This window comes from Gopherus flavomarginatus, chromosome 3 (genome assembly GCF_025201925.1).
Source record: "Gopherus flavomarginatus isolate rGopFla2 chromosome 3, rGopFla2.mat.asm, whole genome shotgun sequence".
Taxonomy (NCBI): Eukaryota; Metazoa; Chordata; order Testudines; family Testudinidae; genus Gopherus; species Gopherus flavomarginatus.
Window position 1 is genome coordinate 74,382,520 of NC_066619.1, and position 25,888 is coordinate 74,408,407.

At 40.6% G+C, this 25,888-nt stretch overlaps 1 protein-coding gene across 1 annotated transcript in view; it reads left to right on the plus strand.

Moving 5' to 3' along the window:
- Positions 1 to 22,402, plus strand: part of COMMD10 (COMM domain containing 10) — a 171,338-nt gene extending 148,936 nt beyond the window's left edge. The window contains exons 6-7 of the mRNA XM_050945999.1: positions 20,730 to 20,789; positions 21,522 to 22,402. Coding sequence (XP_050801956.1) covers positions 20,730 to 20,789; positions 21,522 to 21,560 — 99 coding nt within the window. The 3' untranslated portion in view covers positions 21,561 to 22,402. The remainder of the gene's footprint in view (positions 1 to 20,729; positions 20,790 to 21,521) is intronic.
- The last annotated feature ends 3,486 nt before the right edge of the window (positions 22,403 to 25,888 follow it).

Genomic DNA, 25,888 nt, shown 5'->3' on the forward strand with positions numbered 1-25,888 from the left:
GCCTGATTACTATTAATATATGCTGTCTGGTACTGACCTATTTTGTTTGGAATGCATGTTGGTTTATAAAGTGCTATGACATTTAAGGGTTATGAATTTAAAAAAATAAAATTTCCAAAATAAAAAAAACTCATACATTTTAATAGGATTTACAATAGAACTCCTCTACATCTTGCCCGTAGCAGGATGGTACAGAGTGAATGAAGTGTCAGTCCTTCTGTGTCCATGAAGAGGAATTGCTAATCTGGGCAAAGAAATTAATTGTCCGTTGGAATGGACAGATGGATTTGCTTAAATCCTTCTTGTTAATTGGATTTTTGAAAAATGAATACCTTTTCAAATGAGATTTCAGGCTTCAATTTTTTTGTAATACCATTTACATTCTGTAAACGTTACTTGGTTTTCCGAGGGGAGGTATGCGTGAAAGTGTAAGAAAATTTGTCTTCAATGTGATTCACACTTGCTTTCTATGGGAGTATAAAACTAGCTCTGATATAATATATAAAAACTTAAACAAGCTCACATGCACAGGCTTTCTTATATCCATCTTTGGTTAAAAAAAAACCTGTCCTAATAGGCTAGCTCCCCTCCCTGCCATAGGTGAGAGCCTAGTTTATTGCTCCTTTTCACAAACCCACCCTACTCTTTATAAACTAAAATAATATAAGATGCAGTGAAGATGTTATCTGCTCATCCAGGACAAGTTAACACTTTTAAATTCTCTTCAGCTTTTTCAGCAACAGAAGTTTTTAGAATTTTACCTTTATTATTGTGGCTAAAAAGGAAATTAAAAAACAGCAAGAAAACTTTGGAATACATTTTGTGTTTCAAGGAAGAGAAAAACCGAACATATCAACTGTGGTTGGGAAGTAGTTAAGAAAGTATTACATATAAAGCCAGCCTATTCTCATATTATATTGTGGATGCTGTGGAAATCTGCTAACAGAGGTAATACGTATTTGGTGAATTCTTAAGTATGTCAGCTCAACTGCATTTTTTTTTTTTTTTATAAACTACCATTTCATTTATCACTATGGACCTTTTATTCTACTGCAACTAAGATTCTGTCAGCACTTCCATTATAAACCTTTTCCCCCCTCTCCAGGGACTAAAAACTTGGCCATAATAAACTTGCTCTGAGCTAAACTCTAGCATGAATGGTATCTACCCAGGAGGGTTTTTTTGTTGTAAAAAACCAAACCACCTACTAGCCATTTAAAGAGCATATTACTTATTTGAAATACCTGTTTCCTATAAGAATCTCTCAAAAACAACTTCAATTTAAACAAGAGTTTAAAAGGCCAGGATACAGTAGGTTAAATAATGGATGCTGCAAATGTGCCTCAGGTATTTCACCACAAAATTTTACGAGGATTTTTACTATGGATATTAGGTTTTCCAAGCACACCGTGGGAGGATAGAGGACATTAGTTTCTGAATTTGGATAAATAGGCTGGTCTATAGAAAAAGAAACAAACGAAATCACTCAGAAGGCATAAATAAGTACAAATCCATTGTAGTTTACTGAAATGTAGCTGTATTTAGAAGAAAATCTGACATTTTGAGAAAACGATGCATTCCTACAAGTCTTTTAGTGGAAGGCATTTAATGGAATTATCTGACTGAGGGAGCAGAATGGCTTTTACCACTCCAGAAAGCATTCTTTTTAAAAATCTCAACTTTTTTTCTCATGTATACTTGATTAATGTAACATTTGTGCCCAAGGCTTTGTGCCGTGCACAGAGTCTGAGTAACCTGGCTTTACATAGGGATTCTCTGCAGGGTTGTGGGAGAAAATCTTTTCCCTTTCTATTTCATGACCACAGACTCTCTCCCTCTCCATTATGTTTACTGGCTACACCCTACTTTCTGTTTTGCCCACATTCCCACCCTTGAATTACTGTGTGGAGAGCTGCTCCAAGAGTACTCTAAGATGTGCTTGCAACCTCCCTTTCCTGTAAAGTAGAACCACTGCAGTTCTACTGTGCTTAGTATACCCCAATTCCATGCGGTGGTGGGAGCATGTGGCTGTGGAGGATTTTACCTTATGATAAATTATGGATTGATAGGTCAAAAGGACTTCACACAATATTCACAAAACAGGCACAGCGAATGGAACAGCAGTACTCATATCCCTGTCCAGGACCCTGGAATGATTACCGGTAGGAGTGAGAGGGTCGTTCATTCTCTGTGCTGATTCATATCTTGATCTTTACACTTAGGACTACCAAAATATGCTAACTTTGATCATGCCTTTGATATTATTTATACCTCTTTCTGGAACTGGACTGAGATTTCCAATTCATATTACCTGCACTACCAAAGATATAATTTATACAGGGTCAAAATTCTATCACAAGTTAGAGACCAAATAACTGAGCAATGCAGTGTGAATTTGACAGGGGTCAGTAAGAGAAGAATGCACTTCTTTCCCAGCTCCTAGGTTGTGGAGCAACAGCAGAACTGTTCTTCAGGCACTACTCAGCGCCTTCTCCTTGTGTGTTCCTTTGTGAGGTCTGGGATGAATACCCAGTGGATGTTTATAGTTGTGTATCCACCAGCCCTGTCATCTTCCATAATATCCCTGTTCACTCTATGGCACAGTGTGGGTGCAGGCTAACTGAACGTTGACTCCGCGATTCCATGCAGTGGAACCACCACAATTGTGCTGCCATCTTAGGCCCTTAATGGTTATAGTGAAGGTGTTAGGATTTACTCTGTAGTCATTTTTCATTTTAAAAACTGCTTAACATTGTCAGCTCTGTAGGTGTTCACTGGAGAGGTAAATGCATTGGGCAACCACGAACCTGAGGCACACAGACAAATACAGAATTATTGTCGCCTTTAAAAGTGTAATTGACTTTGGCAGATAAACAATAACATTTTATTGTTAAATACTGTAACTTTAAATCATGGACCGCTAACACTGTTTTTTTTTCTCTATATATTTTCAGTAAAATGTGCAGCAGTATAAAAGAGTGTCTTAAGGAGATGCCATGATGTTGTATCTCCATATTTTACCTATGTTTTCTAGTAAATATTATCATTAATGTCAAAATACCCCTTTATGGTATTGCTTCAGGTAGGTGAAATGTTCCAAGGAGCCTCTTGGTATGTAACGGCTTTCAGCAATGTGATTTGCAGATCAGTTTCGATTTTCGTCTGCAGCTCTTCAGTCTGTTTGCTTGGTAACATAATCACATACCAGTCTGTAAACAGTTCTTTCAGTTAATCTATAAACATTTTAAAGCAGTACACTAAGACTAAACTAAATCCAGCAGCATAACTTCACTTTCAAGTGTGTGCCATGCAGTCATGATGACTGGTGCTCCAAAACGTTGTTATACTCATAAGTGACTAGAAATGGTCTTTTCTTATTCACTTTTGCCTGTGGGTACTCTATTCCATCTTCTTGTAAATTTTCACTCCTGTAAAACTTATAGCTAATATGGCTATAGGAGAATGAGCTGGAATATTTCTGACTTGTGCAATGTGCAAAAAATAAATTCCAATATCACTATATCATTGGTAATATGTGAGCCAGTGAGAGCTCAGCATTAACGCTGGTTGGAAATTTTCCCATTAAACTTTTTTTGTCGACATACGTTGAATTGTAAAAAAGCTAAGCTTTTTTCAGAGGAAAATACTAGTTTTCCTCAGGACAGGTTTTTCAAGTCCAGGATGGAATTTCTGTTCAAAACCAGGAGGGAGGAAGAGAGACTGATTCTGTAGCCCACTGATCAGGGCACTTATGTGGGAGACCCAGTCCCTGCTCTGCCATTCTCATTGGGCTATTCTGCCATGGGTGTGTCTCTTTTTCATGGAAAGTTTCAAGGGGTCTCAATTTTATCCTAATACAGAATGGGAAAATTTTAGAAATTTTTAAATTTTTTTGCAGGATGGGAAAAATGGTTTTCCTCCCCACTCTACTAAGCATAGGTTTAGATCCCACTGTGAGTTTGCAGTGTTAGCAGTTCAACAACAACCTTTTTATTTGTTATAAGAACAGCCATACTGGGTCAGACCAAAGTTCCATTTAGCCCAGTATCCTGTCTTCCGACAGTGGCCAATGCCAGGTGCCCCAGAGGGAATGAACAGAGCCGATAATCATCAAGTGATCCATCCCGTCACGCATTCCCAATTCAGGTAATTGAGCAGTCTGCTATGGAGTCAAAAAGTTTTCATCTATTAAAGGAGAGAGATGGTCCAGTAAACTGGAGAATCTCACATTGACTAATGCTACATTATATCAGAATTCTGATCATGGTAGATAACCTGGAACAGTACAGTTGCTATGTTGTTGCTGAGGGATAGAAAGGGGGACAATTGATGATATAGGGATGATCTCTGAGTGGCACAATACCATTATGGCTTGCTTTGACAATATCTTTGTAGTAGAAGAACGTGGCATGATTAATGAGGAGGTTGAATTACAGAAGTTCAGTCCATGCTTTCAATCTCTGGTTCCTAATCTATCTTGTCTGAACTGAATTTAATCAGTTTGATCTCATTCATTTCCCTACTTCTGTCAGGCACTGGAAAATACAGAACCGCAGAATCTCATCTCATTAAAAAGGCAATATAGATCTAAGTGTCATTTTGTGGATTGGTGATGCTTCAGGCCAAAACTTCTCACTATCTTACCTAGAAGATGTATGTGCTCATTGAACAAAAGGAGTGACAAAATAAAATCATGCAGAAGTAGACACAAATGTCCTTTCAGAAAATTTGATCCGCGATAACTGTATCTTCCTAAAGGAATGCTAGACTTCAGTCCTGCTAATCTTTCTGAAGCAAGTCATATGCTGTCTTTCATTCATTATCTTATCTTCTATTAACCAGTAAGAAAGTTTCCTGTAATGTTTGTTTAACAAAGACAAAAATGCAAAAAAAACCCCATAATGTACATAAAAACAGGCATTACACATGCAGCATGTCGTGTATACAATCAGTCAGGATAGAAATAAGTAATATTTCAACATTCTGATAACTTCCCCTTTTGTTCCTTCTTCTATCCCAGGGATTCTCAAACTGGGGGGGGACCCCTCAGGGGGTCGTAAGGGTTATTACCTGAGGGGTCATGAGCTGTCAGCCTCCATCTCCAAACTCTGATTTGCCTCCAGCATTTATAATGGTGTTAAATATACAAAAAAGTGTTTTTAATGTATTAGGGGGGTTGCACTCAAAGGCTTGCTATGTGAAACAGATCACCAGTACAAAAATTTGAGAACCACTGTTCTATCCCATCACCTACATTATACATTGTTTACTTGAAAGGGGAAAAAATGTAATAATTTTGGAGTTAAATAGATTGTGTTCGAACTTGTATAAAAAACATTTTTGGTGTTAACTGACACAATTCTAACCTGCCCAAATATTGTGTTCTAGTCATCTGTAGAATAATCCAAATCTAATTCTATGTTCCGCTCATCTGTCACTCTTTTACTACTACATGACCTGTAAATAAAAACAACTTGTATACATATTTCAGACTCTTTCTTAATGTTAATGTTTCCCTTCAAAATGTCTAAGTCCTATTAATTCTTTCCAATTGTACCCACTTAAATAATGTTTTAAAAGTAAATATTTAAATATACTTGCTAGAATTTTATATTTTCCTTTTAAATGGAAAAATACATTAATAGCTTTCCTTCTCTTCGTCCATAAATAAAAAAGGACTTTTAAAAATCTCTGGAAGCCTAGAATTATTATTGCATACATAATAGGAACATTTGCTAGATTTTTTTTTAAGTTTCTAACTTCTTGCCAGGTTACAAAATTAATATTAACGACTGACTTATTCATTCCACTTTAAACATCTTTAATAATCAGTGTAGACAAAACTTTAAACAAATTACATGGATTCAATATCGTTTGAGCCACTTCAGGCAGAGAAGCAATTTAGTATCTCCCTATATCCAAGATATAATAAAGTGAAGCTGAGTAGCCTTGTAATTCCATAAAGCTAGTACCACATTTCCTCCTCTCTCATAAAGATAAAATAGACTTTTGCAAAAGGACCCCATAAACCCTTATTTTTCCATTAAAAATACAATCCTGACATATAAATATGTTTCTTAAACTTTTTTCATCTTAAAGTGTTAATCTTCCTATAAGGACAAGGACAAGATTGACCATATAATGTCATTTTTAAAAGTTAATTTCCCAAATTACCTGCATTAGCCAAAAATATTTTTTCTCTCTCCCAGGTAGATATTAGCTACATATCTATATTTATCCTCTATGTCAATGGTAAGATTCCCTGAGAACTGTGTGATTATTTTTTCATTGTAGGAGAAAACAATGTAACAGTTGGAATATTTTCCCATTCTGTCTAGTTCAAGTATTATGGGCCTGAACCTACACCATATTAATCAGTTATAAAATTTCCATGGACATGGGATTTTAGGTCCTTATATTAGGCTTTGCAGGATATCTGATACTTAGAGGTATATAATACAGTAATATGCTGCTTTGTTGCAAATAAAGATACCAAACGTTTATTTCTCTAAATATTTCCAGTTCGTTTCTCATGATTGGGGTTTTGACCGCGTCACATAATGAGTTGGAGGAAATATCCATTAAACTGAAGTGGAGTTTTTTGGTCCCATCCCTTTTCCATGCTTTCCAAATTCATTCTGCCATGGGGAAAATCCTACTCATTTCTCTGTGTGAAGAGAGTCATCTGGCACTAGGACAGTCATTATTTCACTACACAAGGCAGAGGAAGTATATAGGGAAACCACATAGAGAGAATGTGCACCATCTACATGAGGCAGTGCAGAAGCACATGCCAGAGGATGTATAGAAATGCACGGAAGAGGCAAGAACGGCACAACAGGAATCCTCTGATCCTTTCCTTCCATTAAAAATAAGCCCTCAGGCCTGAATCCTGCAAACATCCTGTACAGGTGGATTCCTGTGCCCAGTGCAGAGCTCCATTGACTTCAGGGCTCTGCCTGCACACAACAGAGCTTGTAGAGATGAGATCTAAATCTCAAATATTTCTCTAGTTACCAGGCTGGCGTAACATCTGCAGAATAGCCTCCATTGTCACTTGGCATACTAAGGGGTGAAGAGTCTTCTTCCTGATCCTGTGTAGTTCTCCAGTGTCCAGCTCTTGTTGTTCCAATTGTCTTTAAAACTTTCTATTTCTGTTGGTAAATCCAGATATTTCGAAGTAGCCAGAAGGATACTTTGCTCGAGTATAAAGTATAGTTTTGCTAAACAAAATAGCAAGTTTTTAAACTACCACCATTTCATGTCACTGCTGCCATTTTTATGGTTAATATTTTTGTTTGTCCTGATGTTCCATTTATTTGGATGGGTATTCCATATAAAACTGCTGCCAAAACAGATGTGCTAGAGAGAGACCAACCCACCATATTCCAGTCAGATCCAAATTTCCTTCCTAAAAGTTTGACTTTTAGTGCAGCCAGAGAGATTGGCAGCCACAAGGTTTGGACCAGGATCTGAGTTTCCTCAAAGTTCAGAGATGGGGTCAGGCTCATACCTGATTTGTACGCACCAGCAATGAAAGTTTTTGTGATACATAGTTAACCAGGTCAACTCTAAGCCAGCTTTGCAGAGAGGTTCTTTGTGAGGTTCTATTGGAGCAGAATTTTCCCTTTCTAGGTAGCTGAGCAACCAGGGGAGCCGCTTACACTCCTTTTGGTAGGGAGTTTTGGCCACTGGATCTACATCACATCTGTGTCATTCTGTTTTATGGCTCTTGGGAAATGAATCTCCACATCTGTCTTTCATGATACTTCTGCAAGCTGTAATATTTTCCCTTTAATAATTAATAGTTTAATGTGCTATGAATTTTCAGATTCCAAATATTAGGCTAAATTCACCCTAGCATTTATGCTGGCTTCTGCCAGCCCTAGACTCAGAGGCACCAGGAACAGAAAACTGACTGGAGTGAGATGACAGAAAGTAGCCAAAACTCAAACTGTAGGGGGCCATCAAAGCCTAAAAAATATGCTGTATTAGCTGGGAAGAGGCTATGACCATGAGAGCTATGTTTCAGAAAATCCTCTCAGCATCTTTCAGCGGCAGGATTCCTAGGAAACTACTGTAGGCAGGTTTTAAAACTGCCCTCTTCTAGCAAGTATGATGAATAGCTTTTCCTTTCCAGTGTAAAGATGTAATTTAACATCCCTATCGCAGCTTCGGTGAATCTCTGCTTCAGAAAGATAGTAAAGTGTGTAGTTTCCCCATGTTTTCATTTTACAGGAAAAGGAATTTCAATTAGCTGTAGTAATCCAAAGTGTAAATTGTAACTAAATTGTGAAATTAACACTCATTTAGGTGTACATATTGACTTTCTTGATTTTTAAGACTGGCATGACAGCACATGATAGAAATAAATTAAACATACACTTATATTTGTAAAGGCCTTTTCCCTGGGCTTTGCAAGTAACTTAATTACTATGCAAAATATGTATTGCCATAGTCTGCAAGAACATAAGTTAATTTCTATCTATGAATAAAATGCTTTGTGGCTGAAGTAGAGAGATCTTTACTGAAGAAGGGAGAAGAGACGTTTCCATTCTTATTATCTCTGTCTACATGGAGCGTGAGCAATTTGGAGTGATAAAGCTGTGTCTCCCTCCCCAGGGACCCTTTAGCTGTATGTGATACAGTACATTTTGCTAGGAAGAGGAATACAGCTGTTTTAAATCTGTAACCAGGTTGATGAGTCTTAAGAGAATTTACTGCAGTAATAGGAATAAGATATAATTTACAGAATAAATTAGTGGATAATGCAGGGGAACTGTTATTGGTTCCTGTAAGATGGTGTACCCGACTCCTGGAGGCCTCATGGTCCTGCCACACCCTGGCCCAAGGAAAAGGAGCAGTGAAGGCCTGCCTCTGGGCCTGCCTTGAAAGGCTGCAGTGAAGCAGACAATCAGAGCCCAAAGGCTCAGTTAAAAAGAGCCACAAGGCCTGAACGGATCAGTTGCTGGCTGGGACCAGAAGGATGAAGCAGGACGGAAAGGCTCTGAGACACTTAGGTGAGGGGGCCTGTGAGAGACCCTGCTCAGGCAGGGAACAGACAGAGAACTTCAGCCCTGAGATAAAGGTGAAGAAGAAGAGGCTATGTGGGAAGTTGTCCAGGGAATAGCAGCAATGGAGCATCACTCCAAAAGAAAGCAGCACGGGACTGTTATTTGTAGGGTCCCTGGGTTGGGACCCCGAGTAGTGGGCAGGGCCCTGGTTCCCCACTGGCAGAGTGGCCAAGTCCTGAGAAGGGGACAGGTACTGTTTAGAAGCTCAAGAAAGGGGATAGAGTTTAAAGGGCTCAAGGACTTGGCTGAAGACACTAGAGGGCCAACTATTTGTTGAACTTTGTTACCCCCGGAAGGGGACTGAATGTGAGAAGTGACCTGGCTGGAGGGCTGCGTCAATGAGAACCACTGAGGACAAAAAGTTTCCAGGGAAGAAGCCGTGGGGGGAGGGGGTGCTGCTCTATCACAGGGCAGGAACAGACTTAGAGATAGATCAGAAGGGGCTGAGAACTGAGCCCGGGGACAGGGCTGCAGATACAGATACTGACAAGGACACTGTGATAGGCCCCGGTGGACCTTTAAGAGCTGAACCCGGAGACAGGGCTAACAACATTACCAAGGGCACAGGGACAGGCCCTGTGGGACCTTTTACCCTGGGTGGGAGTTCTGCGTTCATGCATATTAACTGTATGTCACTTGGCCAGAGGGCTGTGCCACTGAAAATTCACCTGATGAGGTTAATAGCTGACAGGGGAGCTGAGATCAAGAGAAAGTGAGTGCAGGTTCACACCTGACTGACAGGAGGCCCTCACAAGAGGCAAGTGGCCCTGCCTCAAACTGGTAGCAAAAGTTGGATCTTTTCGGACCAGCCCCTGAAAACAAGGAGACAGTGGAGGAGTTAATAAGAGTGCTAACTCAGCAGCAGCACAGCTGGGCTGAAACCCAGTGGATACTAGCAGAAGAGCAACAAGAGGCCCAGCTGGCTCTCCAACAACAGCAGAATGTACTCTTGGAGGTACTTCAGCTGCAGCAGCAACAATAACTCCAGCATCATCACTCTTGGGCTTGGCAGGGAGCCCAGCAGCCTCAACAGCATCCAAATAAACCTGGCTGTCGCAGATGCCAAAGGGAAAGGGGTCAGACAGGCCCAGTAAGCGGATGCAGGTATTGTGGACAAGGGGGGGCGTGCAAGTTCAGTTTGCTCCTGGAGTAACAGAGATAAGGGGGATTAGTGGCATGTGCAGAGCACTGACACCTGGGGAGGTTTGGGTCACAAAGGATGTCTGTGCTCAGATGCCAGAGGCTCCAACTGTGGTGAAAAGGACTGATAAGACGGCCTGGAGCCAAGAAGAGTGATTTCCCAGGGGGAAGGTGTTTTACATATGGGGAACTGGAGTGGGGTATGGCAGGACTGCGAGGCTTCCAGCAGGAGGCCTCTAAGGGCCTGATACACCCTGTCACAGTTCTTTGCTTAATCAGTGGAGTACGCTGAAATGGTGAAAAGTAATATGAGAAAGTGATACTAATGATTTTCGAAGACCTCTCTTATATATTACATTTGGCAGCCACAGCTAAGCTATCCTGTGTTGAATCTTAAAATTATAGTGACATATCTGCACATGAACACACTTCATATTACATTTAGTGAATGCTGTATTGCAATTGGCAGGGAGTCAATAGCCTATTTGTACAGTACATATTGTTCAAAAAAAGGGAAGAACATGAAGGGCAGGGTACAGAGTGGGCATGGAAAGAAGGCAACCCTTGACTAATCACAATAAACCTTCAGTGGGCCTTTTTCCAGCAGGTGGTAGGGGAGCGGAGGAGGGAAGGGGATGCAGCAAGACACTTTACCTGCTACTAAGGGTACATCTACAGTATGAAATTAATTAGAAATTATTCTATTTGAATTTTCAGAAGTGATTTTATACATTCGGTGTTGTGTTCCCCCACTAAAGTGCATGAATTTGGCGGAGTGCGTCCACAGTACAGAGGCTAGCATCAAATGTTGGAGGGGTGCACTGTGAGTAGCTATCCCACAGTTCCCGCAGTCCCCGCCACCCATTGGAATTCTGGGTTAAGCTCCCAGTGCATGATGGGGCAAAAACATTCTTGCAGATTTTTCTGGGTGTGTGTCATCACTCACTCCTCTCTCCATGAAAGCTGTGGCAGACACCATATTGCTAGAAGACGGTGCAGTATGGTGCACCGCCTGTCTCCTGGTATATGAATCCACCTGTATGTCCTCTCATCTTTCTATCTACTCTTTTATCTAACCATTTCCCGCCTTTTTTCGGCCACCGTGAACTGAGCTGCACAGCTGCTGCAAACTCTGCTCTCCCGCTCTTGCAGTACTAGCAAATTTCTCCATGTTGTCGGTCCTGGGCTGCTGTGGAAGCTACAGAAAGCAACCATTTCCCACCATTTTTCGGCTATCATGAACTGAGCTGCACAGCCTCCGCCGCAAACTCTGCTCTCCTGCTCTTGCAGCTCTAGCGAGCTTCCCACCTCTGTGAAAGCTACAGAAGACACCCATTTCCCACCTTTTATCGGCCATATTGAACCGAACAGCTCTCCTATGTTTTGCGACCTTTTTCTAGGATTACCCATGCAGGCGCCATAGTGCAGCAAGCATGGAGCCCGCTCAGATCTCCGCTGCTGTTTTGACCATTGTAAATACCTCGCAAATTATCCAGCAGTGTGTGCAGTACCTGCAAAACCAGGCGAGGAAGCAATGACAGCGCGATTACTATACTGATGAGGACATGGAAACAGATGTTCCTAGAAGCACAGCGTGTGGTGATTGGGAGATCATGGTGGCGTTGGGCCAGGTTCATGCCATGGAACGCCGATTCTAGGCCTGGGAAAGAAGCACAGACTGGTAGGACCACAGAGTGTTGCAGGCATGGGATGATTTCCAGTGGCTGCAAAACTTTTGTATACGTAGGGCCACTTTCATGGAACTTCGTGACTTGCTATCTCCTGCCCTGAAGTGCAAAGACACCAAAATGAGAGCAGCTATCACAGTTGAGAAGCAAGTGGCCATAGCACTGTGGAAGCTTGCAACACCTGACAGCTACCGGTCAGTCAGGAATCAGTTTGGAGTGGGCAAATCTATTATGGGGGCTGCTGTGCTGCAAGTAGCCAATGTAATCATTGACCAGCTGCTATCAAAGGTAGTGACTTTGGGAAATGTGCAGACCATTGTGGATGGCTTTAATCCGCTGGGGTTCCCTAACTGCGGCGGGGCGATAGGCGGAACGCATATCCCTATCTTGGCCCGGGCACGCCGGGGCGTCCAGTACATAAACCGCATGGGGTACTTTTCCATGGTGCTGCAGGCACTGGTGGATCACAAGGGAGGTTTCACTGGACATCAAAGTGGGATGGCTGGGAGAGGTGCATGACACTTGCATCTTCAGGAACTCTGGTCTGTTTGAACAGCTGTGGGAGGGGACTTACTTCCCAGACCAGAAAATGACTGGTAGCATTAAGGTAGCATTAAAATCTGGGACTATGAAGAATATATTGGGTTTGTGTTGGCTCTACTTAGTTATTCTTAGCAAATTGCACTGAACATACTGTATGTTTTACATGAATTAAAAGCTGCATAGCATTATTACAGAGACAAGGTAGGTGAGGTAGTATTTTTATTGGACTAGTTTCTGTTGTTGGTTTGGGTTTCTTGCATGATTTCTAAGTAAGTTTCCTGATTATTTTTTTCTTCCAGTGTGTGGGTGCATGTGATGATTTTTTTGTTTGAGGTGGTCCCTTCTGGAGTATATGAGGGGCAGTAAGTGGTTCTTTAGCATGTTTTGTTTTATTTTGTTTTAAGTTCTTCTGCACAGCTGTTTATCATATTTGGAGTTGTATGCAATGGTCAGAAGGTTACAGGTGGTGAAACCTATGAGGAGGATGTTTTGTTTCTTGCCTTTGCTCAGGAAGATGATGTCGCTCGTGTTATGGAGATTCCATTTCAGATGGCAAAATTCAATTCCATTGTTGTAACTGTGTTGGCCTCAGTATATTAGAGTGACAATGTGCATGAGGTAGTATCTTTTTATTTGACCAACTGAAGTAATAAAGATATTACATCACCCACTTTGTGTCTAATATCCTGGGACCAACAGAGCTACAATAACATTGCATACATAAAGCATTATTATCATCAATGATTTATAAATACAAGCCAACCTGTCTCTCCATCTGTTTGCTTTGAAGTACTTGGCATTAATTGACCAAGGCCATATCTACACAAGAAACTTGTGTCAACTGAAGTAACATCAGCATACAGCTCCTGCAGTTAGCATGTCCCTTGTGCATGTGCATATTTGGCTCCTTGTGTCGATGGTGTGCATACTCAGCAGGAGTGCTTGTTTCAGTGCACAGTGCAGTGCACCATGAGCAGTTATCCTGGTGTGCAACTCATTACCATCCAGTGCATTGTCTTTTGGGAAGTTTTGGCGGTGCATGATGGAGCCGAAACAAATTGCATGAGGTGACTGGGAGGATGAAGTCAACTTCCCATTCTGCAACTGTCTCCATTCTGTAATGTCATCTGTATCCCTTAATTTTCATGCCTTTTTTTTCAAAATCCCACAAATCCACGTGGCCCTCCTCACTGTCCACTATCTCCAACATAAGCATGGAGCCTGCACAGCTCTGCAATATTGTCATTATCATTGCAATCATTGGGGGCATAATCCTATAGTATTTGCAGAGCTGCAAGAAGAGCCATGGGGAACATGATGATTCCTTGGAGGACAGATTGCTGTGAGACATAGTGAGAACCGATTCAAGATTGTTGGTGGTATTCATGGAGCAGCTACAAGTGGTGGAGCGCCTCTTCTGGGCCTGAGAGACTAGCACTGACTGGTGGGATTGCATCGTAATGCAGGTTTGGAATGATGAGCAGTGACTGCGGAACTGTCAGATGTGCAAGGCCACATTCCAGGATCTGTGTGCCAAGCTCAAGCCAGTCCTCCAGCAGATGCATACCAAATGAGAGCCATACTGACAGTGGAGAAAAAAGTGGTGATCTCACTGTGGAAACGTGCAACAACAGATTGCTGACGGCTAGTTGGGAATCATTTTGGAGTTGGGAAATTACTATGGGGACCATCATCATGCAAGTGTGCAAGGGCATTAATCACCTCCTGCTATGCAGGACTGTGACTCTCATCAATGTGCAGGACGTAATGGATGGATTTGTAGCAACGAGGTTCCCGAACTGCGGGAAAGCGATAGGTGACACACATAACCCTCTTTTGGCACCAGATCACCTTACCTCACAGTACAGCAACAAAAAGGGCTGCTTTTCTATAGTTATGCAAATACTGATAGATCTCTGGGGACAATTCATTGACATCAGTATGGGCTAGTCAGAGAAGGTGTGCGATGCTCTCATCTTTAAGAACACTGGATTGTTAAGAAATCTGCAAGCAGAGAATTTCTTTCCCAACCGGTGGATTACCACTGGCAATGCTGAAATGCCAATAGTGATCCTGGGCAACCAAGCCTACTCCTTGCTCCCCTGGCTAATGAAGCCATACATCAGCCATCTTAAGAGGACCAAGGAATGCTTCAATTACCAGCTTAGCAGGTGCAGAATGACAGCTGAATGTGCCTTTGGTCATTTGAAGGGATGCTGGCATTGTTTACTCACAAGATTGGACTTCACTGAGAAATATCTCAATGGCTATAGCTGCCTGCCATGTCCTGTATAATATCTGTGAAGCAAAGGGGGAAAAAATTGTACTGGAGTGGAGGACAGATATGGAACAGCTGTCTGCTGAATTTGAACAGCCAGATACAAGTGCTGTTAGCAGAACTCGATATGGAGCTCTGCAGTTCAGGGAGCCTTTGAAAGACCATTTTAATAGTGAGCTAGAGTAGTGTGTGTTGTGGTAATGTACTCTACATAGCCCTGCTCTTTTGCAGCCTGGTATGAATTATGTGGTGATTGCTGTACATGTAGGGATATAATATTGTCCATACAGCTGTTAATTTTTTTGTGAATGATTTTATGAGTTGAGTGACACGGTGCAGTAATAGGTAATTGGTCACTTTCAGAACTGATGAGCACCAGCCAGCATAAACTAATAAAGATGAATTACATTCCCGATAATAGAATTTTATTTTGTAGCAAAACCAGTGCCAAAAAACCCCATGTCAGAGATTGGGGAGAATTTAGTGACTATAAAAATGCGAATAGAGAGTAATGGGGAAATTAAAGTTGGGGAAAACAGCCCTAATCAATTAGACTTATTTGACTTGTCCAGAAGTTCTCAAACTGGTACATTATTGGCAGGGGAGGAAAGTAAGGATGAAACTAGATTTCATGGAGATGTATGAAGCAAAATAGCATTAGGGTTAAAATTAACCAGTTAAATATGTATTCAGTAATATTAGGTGGCTAAATATGTTAATTTACTCATTTCATAATATTTAGTAAGGTGTTGGTACCCTTCCTTTTGCACTGCTGCTGACGGCTGCATGGCCTTCAGAGCTGGGCAGCCGGAGAGTGGTGGCTGGGCGTCCAGCTCTGAAGGCAGCGCCACTACTAACAGCAGCACAGAAGTAAGGAAGATCAGTTTTTCCTACAAACTCGTTTTTAATGGCTAGGAGTAAACAAATATGGTCGCCGGTCACAGATGATGAGTCATTGCTCTTCACATTTAAATTGTAGAGGGAAAATGTTCCATGACCTCTGCAAATAGCTGCTCGTGACAAGTGGCCTCTCTTTAGAGGTGGTCGCAAAGGTGGTTTTTCTGTATTTGTACTTTGGGAGGCTATCAGATACTATAGTGATGGGCACTCTTAGGGCTTCTCTACATTACCTGCCGGATCGGTAGGCAGTGATTGATCCAGCGTGGGTTGATTTATTGCGTCTAATATAGACACAATAAGTCGACTGCTGTGCGTTCTCCCATTGACTCTGGTACTCGACCAGAACGAGAAGCGCAAGTGGAGTCAATGGTAGAGTGTCAGCTGTTGACTTACCACAGTGAAGACACCACGATAAGTAGATCTAAGTATGTTGACTTCAGCTATGTTATTCACGTAGCTGAAGTTGTGTATCTTAGATCGACCCTGTGTGGTAGTGTAGACAAGCCCTTACAAAAACCTGAATGGATGGATAAAAGACATAGACAGACCAAGCAAGACTATATACTTTACAATGGCAACTGAGTCAGTAGGTTGTGGCTACAACATTTTTGTCCCTTGACTCAATTGAAAAATATATAGACGTTTTAGTGTAGATAGGACCTAATTGTAATCCTGTACCTGAGCGAAAGCCTTGGATGAGCCAAGGTTTTAACCTGATTTTTGGATCCCATCTATTCTGCTGAGTCATTAGACAGCTGGGTAGTAACCTGGTCCCCTGACTCAGTTATAGTTTAATTGTGATTGGCTCTGAACATAGTTTATGTTCACCAGAATATGAGTAATAGATAGTTAGTAATTGTGGCAACCATTAATGTTGACAGAAGCCTAGGCTGGCATAGAATTATATTCCTATGACCGAGTTATGACACTTAGGCCTGGTCTACACTACACATTTATACTGAATTTAGCAGCGTTAAACTGATTTAACATTGCACCTGTCCACACAACGAAGCCCTTTATATCAATTTAAAGGGCTCTTGAAACCGATTTCTGTACTCCTCCCCGACAAGTGGAGTAGCACTGAAATCAGTATTGCCATGTCAGATTAGGGTTAGTGTGGCTGCAATTCGACGATGTTGGCCTCTGGGCGGTATCCCACAGTGCACCATTGTGACCGCTCTGGAAAGCCATCTGAACTCGGATGCACTGGCCAGGTAGACAGGAAAAGCCCCACGAACTTTTGAATTTCATTTCCTGTTTACCCAGCATGGAGTGCTGATCAGCACGGACTGTACGGGAGATACTGGATCTGATCGCTTTATGAGGAGACAAATCTGTTCTATCAGAGCTCCATTCCAGAAGACGAAATGCCAAAGCCTTTGAAAAAATCTCCAGACAGAGGCCACAGCAGGGACTCAACACAGTGCTGCGTGACAAGCAAAACGGAAAGCCAAAGAATCAAATGGACGCTCATGGAGGGAGAGAATGGGGACTGAGGAATCCAGCTATCCCACAGTCCCCACAGTCTCTGAAAAGCATTTGCATTCTTGGCTGAGCTCCCAATGCCTGAAGGGTCAAAAACATTGTCCCAGGTGGTTCAGGGTATATCTTGTCAATTTACTTCCTCCCTCCCATGAAAGAAAAGGGGAAAAAATCGTTTCTCGTTTTTTTTCAATGTTACCGTATGTCTACTGCATGCTACTGATAGACGTGGTGCTGCGGCGCTGAACAGCAGCATCCCCTCCCTTTCCTTTCCTGATGGCAGACGGTGCAAAATGGTGGAAAACCGTCCTCATCATCCCATGAGTGTTCCTGGCTGGCCTCGGTGAGGTCAGCCGGGGGCGCCTGGGTAACAATGGGAATGACTCCTGGTCATTCCCGGCAGACGGTGCAAAAGGATTGAAAACCATCCTCATCATAGCAACTAGGGGCTGAGCTCCATGTCTAATGAAGAATCTGTACTGCCTGGACTATCATAGCAGTAGGAGGCTGCCTCCTCATTTTATCTCACTAAAAAGTCACTGTTTCTTATTCGTGCATTCTTTATTACTTCATCACACAAATAGGGGGGACACTGCCACGGTAGCCCAGGAGGGTTGGGGGAGGAAGGAAGCAATGGGTGGGGTTGTTGCAGGGGCACCCCCTAGAATGGCATCATCATTTCTGCGGGATCTATGGGGCTCTAGTACACTTGCCCCATATTCCAGGCAGGACTGACTCTATTTTTAGACAAAACATAAAGAAGGGAATGACCTGGGGAGTCATTCCCATTTTAGTCCATGTGCCCCTGGCTGACCCCAGCGAGGCCAGCCAGGAGCGCCCATGACAGCAGCAGGCGGTACTAAAGGACTGATAACCATCATCGCCGATTTCCAATTGCAGACGGTGCTATAGCTGGTAACCATCTCTGCCAGCTTGCAAAGGCAAATGAATGCTACTAGGTAGCACTGCAGTACCACGTCTGTCAGCAGCATCCAGTACACATATGGTGACAGTGACAAAAGGCTAAATGGGCTGCATGGTTGCCATGCTATGGCGTCTGCCAGGGCAATCCAGGGAAAAAGGGCGCGAAATGATTGTCTGCCGTTGCTGTCACGGAGGAATGATTGAGTGACGACATCTACCCAGAATCACCCGCGACACTGTTTTTGCATTGGGATCTCAACCCAGAATTCCAATGGGTGGGGGAGACTGCGGGAACATTTTATTCACATGTGTACTTAAAGAAGAGTAATAAAGAAAATATTTTCAGTGTAACCTCTGTATGTGAAACTGCTCATAACTTGGTTAATTATGAGCAGTAGTGGCAGATGTCAAATCTTGATTGATACTTATACAAGCTCACCAGAACTTTATTTAATATGACTACTAAACTGTAAGTAATATAATATCTCTTTTACTTTGCTCCTTTACTTTTCAGAGTATTTATCTTACGTTCTTTTTTTTTAAAGCAGTGAAACTGCAAATGCCAAACCTGAAGTCTTGAATGATGATCCATTTCATACTGTGTATGGGTTTTTTTCTTTTTGCTTCTACAGAAACCACTTGTTTGCTTTCTTTTGGTTTCTTAGCTGATAGAATTTCTTACAAACACTTTTACTTTCCTGTCAATGGATTATGTTCTCTGGAGAGGGGATCAGCTGGAATCATGGCAAAAAGAACCACTGTTTCTTTGATTTTTTTGATTCACCATCCCATTCCCAGAATTGGCTTGTTCCCTCTCACAGAGGGAAGACTTATCTCTCATACAAATTACTGGTCCATTTCTGGGCTTTGTTAACCTTCTTGAAATCCTTGGAAAGAAGCCCTCTCTGTAGAGAAGAGAAGGTGGCATTGGAGCAACATGCTGGCCCTGTAATTTTATGGCTTTTAATATCTCATTTTAGCAGTAACTATTAGGCATTACTTAACTTAAGTACTCAGTTCTCCAGCTACTTCTGTGACATCATTGGGCCAGTGTAAATTGAGTTAATTCCAGATTGACACCATTTTAACTCAGAACAAAATCTGGCCCTAAGTCCTTGGTAAATGCAAAGATTTCCATACTAACTTAAGATGCACTGTTACAAGGTACTATTAAACTAATTTAAGAGAGTACACACAAGGAGTTGGCACCATTTTAACTAGATTGGTTTCTAAACTAATTTTGTTAAATTGGTGCAAATTTTATGTATTGACAGGACCGTAGACACATTTTATATACCGAGCCTTAGAAGGCTTTTTTGAAAATGCCATTGTTATCATGAAGAACATGTATAGCTCCTGGAAAGTCAAGCACTGACATATAGTATATTGAATAATGATTATAGATTCAGTGACAAGAATATAAGAAAGTGACATGGTAAACTAAGAAAAGTAGATGTGGAAAAATAACAGTAACATAAGAAGCTATAGAGCCCATAGAAAGACAAATGAACTAATTTATCTTCCTTTTTATTTCCCTCTTTATTATGTCTCTCTTCAATGTAAACAGTGGTAGCAGGAGAAACTTAGTGATGTATTGAGATGCATTATTATATCTGGTTTATTTTAAGAAGTTCAAATGCGCACACTTAGCTGGTCTGTGCAAACTAATTGCCCCCATTGTTGTTTGTCCGCCACACTAACACATTTTCCTTTTGTTTAAATCTTGATGTAAACGCTTCAGGGCAGCAACTTCTTACTCTTACTTCATGGTTGTACATCCCTTAGCACATTGGGACTCTAATCCTGATTGGTATCTGTGGATGCAGCAGTAATGCAAATAGCTAATAATACTGTGCAGTCAAATTGGATGTTTCTTCACACAGACTCCCACCATTTTTCTTTGAAACACCAAAATAACATTGTATGAAGTGGGAATGCATCTGCCAGATCAGTAATCTAATGAAATCAGTGGCAAGCATTAAACTACCTGTTTTGTGTAAGCAAGTAAAGCAGGATAGAATTTTTTATTTAACCCCCTTCACAACACACACAAGCACATGCGTGCAGAGGGTTATTATCTACCATCTGTTTTATCCACAGTAGTTTCTATCAATTGTGTTATTTTGAGTTTTATTAGTGTTTAAGCACTACTTTGAATCTGTTGTGTTGTTAACTTTGGCTGAGACTGTGCGTAAATGACGATAGCAATCTCAGCATGTTAAGATCATAACTGTTAGATTAATGATGGAGCTATTAGCTCTGAGCTGGTGTATTGCATTAATGGATGTGTAAGTTCAATCAAATACACTGCCTCCAGTGTCTCTGCATAATGGTATTTACTAGGTCTCAAATGGACTGCTGAGAAAAGTGAAATATAATCTTCGGTTTTATCTGCAACTTAAAAAAATAGATAATGAAATCATTCTTTTCCTAGCACATATTTTATTGTGGTTTGTGGAATCGCTTCCAGAAGAACAGAGGTAATTGTATGCCTAAGTTATTTGCTAAAATGGAATGTGTATTTACTAGGGACATTGTGATCTTTAGAAACAATTAAAGTTAGTGATGCAGGTATTGTACATTCCAGCTAAACTTAAACCCAAAAGTCAATGACAAATTAACATTCTGTTTATAAATGAAGAGTAAGAAAATTAAAAAAAAGAAGACACTAATTCCCTCCTTTTTATTTTTTCTTCATAGAACCTGGAGAAAGTGTTTGTGGAATTCAGTCATCAGGAGCTGTTTGAGTTCTATAACAAGGTCCAGCTTTTACCATTACCATTTCCAAATATATTTTAAGGACTATTTCAAACTGATAAATCTCATATTAAATACTCCTGCATCACTGTTTCCCCGTACTGCAGAGATGCTTGCACTTAACTTCCTTTGTAAACACCTTATGCTCCTCAGCAAGAATCATTTGCTTATATGAGTAAAATCTGATGAAACTAGAACAAAAATGAAAATAATTTTATTAAATCATTTAATTTGTTAGTTTGCATATAAAGCATTTTTAAAAATCGTGATTGCATTCAGTGTTAGAATAAATTTAATACAGTGGTTTGGTCATTCTTAAATATATCTTGCTGTTAAATCTAGAAGAGTCGCTGAGGACTAACGGGAGGAGCAATCTGGAAGAAGTGTTTTTGTGTGTTGTCCTCAGCCCAAAATGCTAGGCTCTTAATCCAGTCAAAATAAGCTCTTATTATTTTTTTACTTTGTTATTATGCATTGGAAATTCACATCAAAACAGCTGTGCATGCAAAAAAGGAAGTACTTAGACAACTGTTTCTTTAAAATTTGAATATTTAAACTGCAGCAGTGAATTCTAATAGCTTCATGTAAAAACAAATATTCATGAGTAGGAATTTTGTATTGCCATATGAATAGATTTAATATCCATAGTTGCAGATTCAGTTATTTCTTGTCTGTTTGCATGTTTCTACACAACATTTTATATGAATTCTTTTTTGTTGTTGTTGCTTTAAATAGCTGGAGACTATACAAGCACAGCTGGATTCCCTTACGTGATGTTTTTGAAGACTTGTTTCTCCCTCGCACTCCTGCCACCTCATTATTTTGAATTGAAGATAGATTGCCAAGCTATGTTCGCTGATGAATTCAATAGGTTGCTTCCTGTAAAATTATATGGCTTATCTCCTCTTAGACCAGTAACATTAGCCAAGGGAGATCATTGTTAAGAGTTCTGAGCTTCTAATTGATTTTCTCTTGTTTTTGAACTAACAGCATTTGTTAACAGTGTTACGTGAGAAAAAAATGTAATACCATACTGTTGGTTTATAGTTCTTTTATACTTTATTACCTGTGTTGCTTGATTCATTACACATCTGATGGCAATTCACATACTAGTGAGGGACAGGAATAAAATCTGTATCAAAGTTATTAAAAGAATATAGAACTTAAGGAGTAACATTAGTAGTAGTAGTCAAAAAACAGACAGAATTGTCTCCATCCTTTTGAATTTCTCCCTTCCCTCTCTCCCCTCTGCAGATAGTGTTGATTGCAAATTAGCCAAAATACATAAATAAAAAATGAAAAAAGTTGGTTGTCTTAGTTTGGGTCATTTAATTCGATTTAGTTGCATTTATATTCATTTTTGGTTTCTTTTTGTTCTTGATGATGTCACTGATTTGAATATTTGCTCTTAACATTGAGATTAACTAGGGCTCCTGGGGACTGCAGTAGTACAGATAAGAAATAATAATAATCACTGAGTATAAAAAGGGAGGATGAGAATAGATTGTTAAGAACACTGAACTAGTCAGGAGACCAAATTCCTGAAAGCCATTCATTGATCCTTCCTAATATTGTCTGTTTTTATTAAAGTAAGTAAAAATATTCATAAAGTGAAATCTCTCAAAATCCAAGTTAACAATATTTTCACATTATTGTGGGATGAACTTAAGTCCAGTAGCAGTTGATCCTGTTAGAGGGCTAGAAGTCCTCATCTTGCCTGTCACTGCAGAAAACAAACTTTATCTTAATAATAGGAAAGGTAAGTGAATCTTCCATTCTGGGCTAATAGGAGGTGAAAAGAAATAGAAATTCAAGATGTTATCATGCCTTTTTTTCAGCTAAACAACTTTGTGAACATGGCTTTGCACTTTCACTTCCAAATCCTCCAGTGGGCCTGGTTAACGCCCAGTGCAGCATTTGGTAGGCGTTCTCTTGAGATCTCAGTTTGGGGATGACATGAGTTTTAAGTATCACCAAAAACATACTTTGAGTATCTGGGATTTGGGTCCCCTTGTGCCTAATTTGTGGCATATATTGTATAAGAGATCACCAACTCACTTTGTTTTTAGGAAGGATGTTATCAGTTCCAAAATTTCAAACAAGAGAAGTGAACTCTTCAGTGGCTGTAAGATTAGAGGAAAGGTTTTGAGGACAGCGGCCTACTCAGAAGAGTGAGTAAAGGGCACCAAAGAGATCACAACCAATAGGGGCAAACATATCTACTGAAGGAAAATTTTAATTGCTGATAACATACCACCACACTTGCAGTATAGTGTGATACCATCAATGCAGTGATCCCACTGGGCAGAGGCAATACAAAAAAAAATTGTACACTTGACGCATATTGAATCAGTATTGTTTTTCATGGGGCAGAAAGCAAACATTTTGAACTTCAAGATTGACACAACACCAAAATTAAATGGGTAGATTGACCTGTCTTAATCTAACATAATATGCTTAGTTGTATCTTAACTGAATCTTAAAAACAAAATGAACGTCTCTGCTTCAGCTGAGTGCATTGTTTGCTAGCATTTCCATTTGCCTCATAATCAGTTTTGACTCCAGCAGGCTGCAAGGAGCCTTTTGGCTTGCCATTTTTTTCTACTTTCCCTTCCTGACCATCTCCATTCTAGAAGGCCAATAAAGGTCTCAGTGTGCACTAGTCAAAATTTAACACCTTATCACTACCGAAGGTAATCATAACTATTTTTTGCCTAGTAAAAAGGGCCTCAGCATTTCTAACTAGGAGACGTTTTTACCTGAAAGAGTAGCCTTCTCGCTCTTCATGGGCAGCTTCAGGCAGGCATCGTCTCAGTGCCGTCCTCTGGCCGTGAAAACTCAGGTGGCATCAGACCAACAAAAATAAACACACAATCTAATATGAATTGTTATCTGACACTCTGTGTCCCTGCATGCTTTCACAAACAATACTAACATGGATGAGCAATATTGCAAGTATGGTCTTTCTCAGTCTGAAAATCATACGGCTAACGGCTTCTCCCTGGAAGAGAGTGAAATAAAAGAATGGTATTCAAATCTGTTCATGCTGGTATATGGGGCTTTGGGATCAAATCAGTTCCCAGCTATCTTAGTGATACAGTGGGAAATGTTATGGACAACTGAGACTATTCAGTCATCAGAAAAGTTGGCTTACATTCCTGGCTTCTCCCAGATTATATAGAAAGGAATACAGGTTATAGGGCAAGCTGAAGCAGTCTGTGAAATACACCAGGAGAAAATACATTCATACAAGTGCTAGCTAGAATAAGTGCAGCTTCAGTAGCTGCCTTTTGTTGCCTCAGAGCTATCCAACCAGCCCTATCTGGAGTTAGACCCTGATTGATGCCAGTCTCTTTGATTTTGGAACTAAAAGGGCTACCTATAACTTTGATCAGATAAGGTCACATGACATTGTCCATGGGGGCGTACCCTATGGAGCTGTGAAGGATAAGAACAACTTTTTCCCATTCCCAACAGATGAAAGCTTTTACAGCCTGCTCACCATCCTATTTCTAGCCTCAGAGAACTGGGGACAAATGGAGCAGGGCCCTGTCTGAAGCATCTAAATAAGTTCCTGCAAAAGGCCTGTCTTCAAAGCATTCCCATTTTACCATACCTAGCATTCTTACGTTTTGAAAAAAAAAAGGATCCCATCCATTTGCCCTTACTTTGATCACTATGATTGATCTTACATGTGTTCCTAGTATCATGGTAACAGTAATATTGCTTTAGAGAAGAAGGAAATTCATCTGATCTCTTCCCAGACATTTTTTTTTCTCTTTAGGGTTCTGTACACAGAGAAAGCTGAAGCAAACATACAGAGTGATACAGTTCCAGGAGTACCTTGAATTCGTGATAAACACAGACTTGTAGTGCTAAGGAGGTCAGTAATAGGCCTGGACTGAGGATAAATACTATCAGGTAAAAGGTCTCATCCCAGAAAAATATTAACGGAAAATGAAAATGCAAAACAAGTGTCACAGAACCAAAAATCCTATTCTTATTGGAACCTGTTGAAAACTCTGATCTCATACACAGGAATGTTTCAGTGATCCAGAGTTCACAACATATATTCAGGTATCCCCTCTGCATCTCACCCCTTGATAGAGATCTAGTTCCAATTGTATATTCTTCACTCCCTCAACTGATGAATTCTGAGAATCAGATTTTATTTTGAAGGGATCTTTCCAATTCAGCTCAGGGAATGGGTACTAGAAAGAGAGAGCATGACATCCACTATCTGGACCATAGTGATTCATTAATGTCTCAGAGCTCTGCTCCTTTCATGGATAACAGTAATTGTGTCTGATATGCTTCTCAAAATAACTGGGAAGAAAATGACTGGATTTGGCCCTACCCTAGAGAGACATCTCCTGTTCCACAGTTTAACTGCCATGTTAAACCAGAGAAACATAGCCTTGAGTTCCTCCAGGAGGGCCTTAATGTGGATGCATGAGTCTCCAAGCAAAGAGATCAGGTGTCTGTATTATAAATGTTCAAGAAAAAGGGAACACTAAATGATTCCTTATGACCTTTGTAGAGGTGTGGCCTAAGCTAGTGCATATTATGTGATCAACTTTAATCCAGCCCTGTAGGTTATGGAGCATGACCTTGGAATCTTACTCTGCTCCCTACACTAGTACCCAGATTGAATGTCTGCAGGGAGTGTCATTACACTTCCTGTCCATTAGAGTAGACCTCCTGGCTACTATCTCCAATCAGTTGAGTACTTTATTTGAAGTTGCAAACTTTCTCTAACACAATCCATATTGTACTTTTAATTCAGACAGGTAGGCCTTACAATTGTCATAACATTCATTCCCTAATAAATTCAAGAAATATTCCTTCCTAAGCATCAAAATCCAATCCTTAGAACTGATGGCTATCTCAAGGCAGGGAGTCATGTTTCCTGTATTGAGATCTGCTGGGTGACCGTGTGGCCATCAATACATAGATTCACTGAATTCTGCATATTGGTCATCCAATCTTAGCTAATGCCATTTCCTGTCTTTTGACAGAAGTCTTTGCTACACCTTAGTGCCTGGGGAAAGACTGACGAGATATTGTATGTAATCTGTCCCATTTTGGATGTCCACGTATAA